This window comes from Pieris rapae, chromosome Z (genome assembly GCF_905147795.1).
Source record: "Pieris rapae chromosome Z, ilPieRapa1.1, whole genome shotgun sequence".
Classification (NCBI taxonomy): domain Eukaryota; kingdom Metazoa; phylum Arthropoda; class Insecta; order Lepidoptera; family Pieridae; genus Pieris; species Pieris rapae.
Genome location: NC_059534.1, coordinates 1,615,863 through 1,621,862, shown reverse-complemented (window position 1 = coordinate 1,621,862; position 6,000 = coordinate 1,615,863). Strand labels below are relative to the sequence as shown.

The 6,000-nt window shown below is 31.0% G+C and overlaps 1 protein-coding gene across 2 annotated transcripts in view; it reads right to left on the bottom strand.

The window, feature by feature from the left end:
* Positions 1 to 290: 290 nt before the first annotated feature.
* The window catches only part of LOC110992668, a 46,675-nt gene continuing 40,965 nt past the window's right edge, over positions 291 to 6,000 (bottom strand). For both annotated transcript variants that reach the window (XM_045633960.1, XM_045633961.1), the window contains exon 19: positions 291 to 4,674. In XM_045633960.1, coding sequence (XP_045489916.1) covers positions 4,548 to 4,674 — 127 coding nt within the window. In that variant the 3' untranslated portion in view covers positions 291 to 4,547. The remainder of the gene's footprint in view (positions 4,675 to 6,000) is intronic.

Sequence of the window (6,000 nt, the reverse complement as noted above, 5' to 3'; positions counted from 1 at the left end):
TACTTTAGGCATTTATATGATGTTTCGAAAGTAAGCTAATCAGCATTAAAGGCTTTGAAGTGGTAACTTATTATGGGAGGGTAACCGCTTCGTTACGTAACGAAATGAGCAAAAAACCTCAAAATATCACCGCTTTTGAAAGTGATTATAAAAAATATGATGAATGAAGCCGATGATCCTCGGAACATTACAAAATGAAAGTCACACGTAGAATAGTTTAAGTTATAACTACCGTCATTTTCAATAACCTACTTCTATTTTAGAACTAAAGGAGAAATAAAACAAAAAAGAAACATAATCATTCGTTTAATTCAGCAATTTCCAGTTGAAAAGAATCTACATTGAAATTGAATAACAGTACAATTAAATTACACTCCGCACATTAATTATTTACAAGCTGGCTTCATATAGTGCGAGCTACTACCGTACATCCTATATTACTAAGCGTATGTGTGGCCCCAAAAAGGGGCATTTTTTTACATTTTTTCCCAAATTTGCGGCCTTTGTACAATTACTAAGTTAAACATTTTTTTTTGGCGCGAATGGTCGCGTTTTTTTTTATTATACACCGATAGCCTATCGGCCCGAGAGTGTCAAATTAAAATGGCGGTTCCTCACTCGCAAATACAATGAAACTCCTTAACCAGTTTTAGTAACGATAACGTGAATCGACTATTCTTATACATTTATCGTAATTATCTTACAATAGGTATTCCTGCTACACAAACGCCATCTTTAATTTTACATTCCCACAATACACTAGAGCTTTGTGCATCCCCAATGCATTAATTACACACTAGAGACAATTTCTTTACAAGTATTAGATTCAAAAATTAATTAATTAGACGTAAATATAGGACGTCAACCAAACAAAAAAAATTTTTTTTGAAAGTACCCTCAATATTAAAATTTTCTAGTTTTTTTGTAATTGTTCAAAACGGAGTACTCTGAACAATTTTATATACTGAGAATACTAAAACTCAAATTTGCCTTCATGGCATCCTAATTTGAAAGTACCCTCAATATAACAACTTTACTTGACTTGAATAACTATTTTCGAATCACACATATTTACATATAAAGTCAAAATAGAGTACCTTCAATAATTTTGTACACTGAGGGTAGGTCAACTACAATTGATGACGTCCCAAAACACATAAATCGTATACAGTCGATAAATCTTATCGCAATGGGCCAGTACAGCTTATAAGAATAGCGATATCTACTGATTAGATTTCTGTAAAATAAAAATTGATCTATTCCTTTTAAGATATGTTCAGGCCATCTGTGTATTTTATATTTGCTTTTGAAGAATTGGTAAGCTCTTTGACTTTGAGAACCCTAGCCAGAAATGATTGGGAAATACCTACCGCCCATAGACACTCTAAATACTATAGGGCTGGCAAGTGCGTTGTCAGAGACAGAAACAGACTTTGATTCGGAAATACTTCAGTAATATACTGCTGCTTCTGTTTTATAGACCAGTAGGCAAATGGGCAAATATTAACCAATACATATCGGTTGCCGTATGATTCTCCTTCAGAAAAACTAAAAGTAATGGTTGATATCGCTATTCCTATTGTGTACCAGTGTACCAGCATTTGTAATACATAAAAATAACGTCTATCTGACAGCTGTCTATCCATATTCTTTCAATGAAAACGACTGTTAACTGTTGAGCTAAACCAGTGGTTTTGAAACCACCTGTAACTTTGCAAAAAACTTGAAAATGTGTCTAAAAATACAATTTCAATTCTCACTTTATCGTCATCATAACGGACTTGAAGGCTGTTCAAACTGACCTTTGTAAGTTAATGGCGGGTACACGCAAATTATTTTCAATCGAATGGGATAATAACATTATAACAATTTGTTTGTCAATGTGAAGCTTAAAGTTTAAAAATCTCGTTTTACCATCATTTTTTAGATGTTATTAAAAACAGGGTTTTCAGAATCAAGATATTACAACTTTTAGAGTTCTCACTCTGACTCCTGAGTGATAATATTTCCTTGAATATATTCAATTATTTAAATTCAAAACTAATTAAAAAAAAACAAATGTCATTTAATTTTTATTACAGTTTATAACATAAATCAAGTCAGTTTGAACATAGCCAGGATTATAACATTACTGTTTAAATTACAAAATCATGGATAAAAGCTATTCACTCGGCCCATTGATGCAGACTACATATTAGCAAGTGCCAAGATACCATGGCGACGTGTATAGTCCGCGCTCCGGCCGTAAGCATACGAATTAATATTTTGGACAGGACATACATACACTGGGCCTGCCAGGTTATTTACATATATACACTCTATGCAAAGAGCAATTTATACAATGCCAGCCATGAAAAATACCAAATTAAATATAGCTTTAGTACATTCTATTTCTATATTAGTAATATAGAACATTTAGGAGCAATTTAATATTACCTTAAGATATTTCATCAATATTTTTTTCGTCAAGATTTTAACTATAGCAACAAATACTGTACAATCAACGTGTGCAAGTCCATACAAGGAGTAGTTTCAACGTTTTTATTTGCAACCAGGCGTAATAAGACGAAGAAAATTTTATAGAAAATCAGTCCAATTCAAAAATTGTTTCATACGTTTCAAAATGAAATCATACTTTTATTTAAACTTTCTGAATTTCACCTATCAGAGCTAAAAAGCTAAATATTTACAATTAATAAACAAACTAGTGGATTATAACTATCGAAAATGAGGGTAGTCTATTGAGGACAACTTCATAATTCTTATCTGCAAACCATTTTATTTCAAGCTTTCTTTCTACCTATTTAATCCAATTACCATGGAGGGTAGCTTAAAATTTTTAATATCAACAGTTTATGGTTTTAATTCGACTTTTTTTAAATCTACCGACATTTTTCCAGCATATATCTTAACCATAATACCCCAGCAGACATTATTAGTTATAATCCACATTGAGGCTGGCATTTGTGAATTAAATCTATTTGTCACAGCCACTTAAATTATTAACGCAGGGGCAAAGAAATGCCTAACAAGGTATCTCCCTTATATCATCCCTTATATTCGGGAATAATCCTACTAACTATATGCAGGAATCCATGAAAATATATCAAGTCCAAGCATGTAGTTTTATATATAGAATGGTTTATTCAAATACTTCTTAATATATGTAATAACTAATATTTGTATATACATGGTATGTCAAAATATCCTCATTATTATGATTTCAGGGAATTTCTCCATATAAGGATTGCCCTATATAGAAGATTTTTTGCCCTAACGATGGGCATTTTTTTAAATTGTTCTATAATCATCCTAATGTGGGGTTTCTGCCCTAATATAATCATATCATATTTTGTCCATTAAAACTAAAGATTGTAATTAAATGTCAATTAATATGTGATTTAGAATGTCATCATCAAATATTAAAGATTATTTTAATTCAATAAAGAAGCATATTCATGGTTTGTCACAATGATTAGTTACCAATATTTATTCTATTTGATTTTTAAGCGAAGACTAGTCAATTAATATATTTAGAAAGTCATCATCAAATATTAAAGATTATTTTCATTTAATATGCATATCCATGGTATGTCACAATGATTAGTTACCGATATTTGTTCTATTTCATTATTAAGCGAAGACTAGTCAATTAATATATTTAGAATGTCATCATCAAATATTAAAGATTATTTTAAATCAATAAACAAGTATATTCGTGGTATGTCACAATGATTAGTTACCAATATTTATTCTATTTGATTTTTAAGCGAAGACTAGTCAATTAATATATTTAGAAAGTCATCATCAAATATTTAAGATTATTTTCATTTAATATGCATATCCATGGTATGTCACAATGATTAGTTACCGATATTTGTTCTATTTCATTATTAAGTGAAGACTAGTTTCGCAAAAGTTGATTTTGAATTCATTATTATTTAAATATTATTAATATGATTTGAGTACCGATTTAACTTGTTTAAAAATCTAACATGGTGTAAGTCATCAATTTTTTTATCACTATCCAAAACTTTATCATTATTTGTCTTTTTTGTGTCTACTGTTACTGTTAAGTTTAAATTATCAAGATTTTCATAACAAACATCATGATTAGAGTTGCAGTGACTTGGTCGACTTTGGTCATTATTTAGGTTAAGACCTACTGATTTCTGTTTGATTCCTTTATTTTGCAAATTAATTGCCTCACAACGATTTTTGACTTGATTTTGGTCACAATTATTATGCTGATGACTTTTGGCATGAATCAAGTTCCAGTTATTTACAACATGAGGACTTTTTACATTAATTGGGTCACAGTTATTGATCTCATGACGAAATTTGGCATGATTGGGGTCATAATCAATTTTACATTTATTTGAGTCACAACGACTTTGGCCCTTATCCGGGTCACAATGAATCAACTCACCCATAGGTTTAACTCTATGACCAGCGCAACTCGGGCCTAAAACACTTTTGCCATCGTTTTGACACTTGACACACTTAACACTGTCACTAGCACTAATATCCTTTACAGCGTTCGTTTGTCACGTGACCTCCATCGGTAGGTTATCTGTGGTGCGCCGTCGCACGGACCCGTTGGTTTCACCTTCGCTGGGAGTGTCAGCCACGTTGGCGTTGGAGGTAGATGCGGAGGTTGTCGGTTCGAGTTCACTGGAAAACAAATAATTAAACGATATTAAAGTGTAAATTAAATACTCAAATCTACATTGACTAATTAATGTACTGAGCAGCAGGAATTTTTTTCTTCTTCTTAATAGGTTACGCAATTTTTTTGCCTATCTCAACTAAAATTTCTCTTGCTCATCCTCTTTTACTTTCTATTCTTGATTATGCTGAGGTGTGTTATCCAGATTTAACTGGATTAAAAAAAGATTGGATTGCGGCGTAAGATGCACATTTAACAACTTCTCTTTAATATTCTTTTTATTCCTAAAACTCTTAGTTACGTAAAGCAAAATTTTATGTTCCTCTCTAGCGGTAGTTTTGACTTGCGTTCTTTAGACAACCTAATTCTTGAAACTCCTATTAATAAAAGTTAATTCTGTGACTCCTCCTTTACTGTGCAAAGTATCCTGCTATGGAATTCCCTACCAACTGATATTAGACGGGCTAAGTCTTAAATTTATTTAAAAAGCTTCTTTTTGATCATTTTCTTCCTGCCTCGTAACGTTAAGTAACCGCAAAGTTAACCTTTTGATTCGCTTTTCAATGTTTCTATATACATATTTTTATTTACTATTATTGCTATTTTTTCTTTAGATTTTTCTTTATTTTATTTTAGTTATAGTAACGTGTTATTTTGAGTTTTTTTGTTAATTATTTTGCATTTGTTGTACTGTACCCTCTGTAGGTGTATCTTTTTCGTTGTTCCACATGAGGGTTGCCTAGAAGAAATCGCTTGTTAGCGATAACGTAGGTAGGTAAGGATACCTTATAACTTTTGTAACCTGTTTTTTTTTTGTTACAAGTATTTTTTTGATTAAGGTAATAAAGTATAAATTAATAAATCTATAGCGACACAAAAACTATTAGAACCATCTTCAGAGTCCAAGGCAAGAATCGTTTTTTGGCACACATGCTTACTCCTATAAAGAAAATGGTACCAAAACAGAATATATATTCTTTGCTTTTAATATAAAATATTTTTTCGTATATATTTTTTCTTTTATATTAATTAGTTTTTTCACTCTTAGGAAGACATCATTTTTTTCAATAATAATGTATTAGTATTGTTATTTTGTAGTTTAATAGTTAGCATAGGATATCATATGCCTTTCCGACATGGGACTCTCAATCTTACCCAGAGACATCTTGATTCGTCTTTCTGACCAAAAGAACTACAGTTTCATTTCAACTACTAGTCTTCAGGGTTAAAGTCGGAAATATTATTTAAATAACCTGTTGCAAAATCTTTTAAAAATTGAAAAGTAAGGGTATAATTTTTTTCTGTTATAATGTAAGTCACGCGCTTAAATA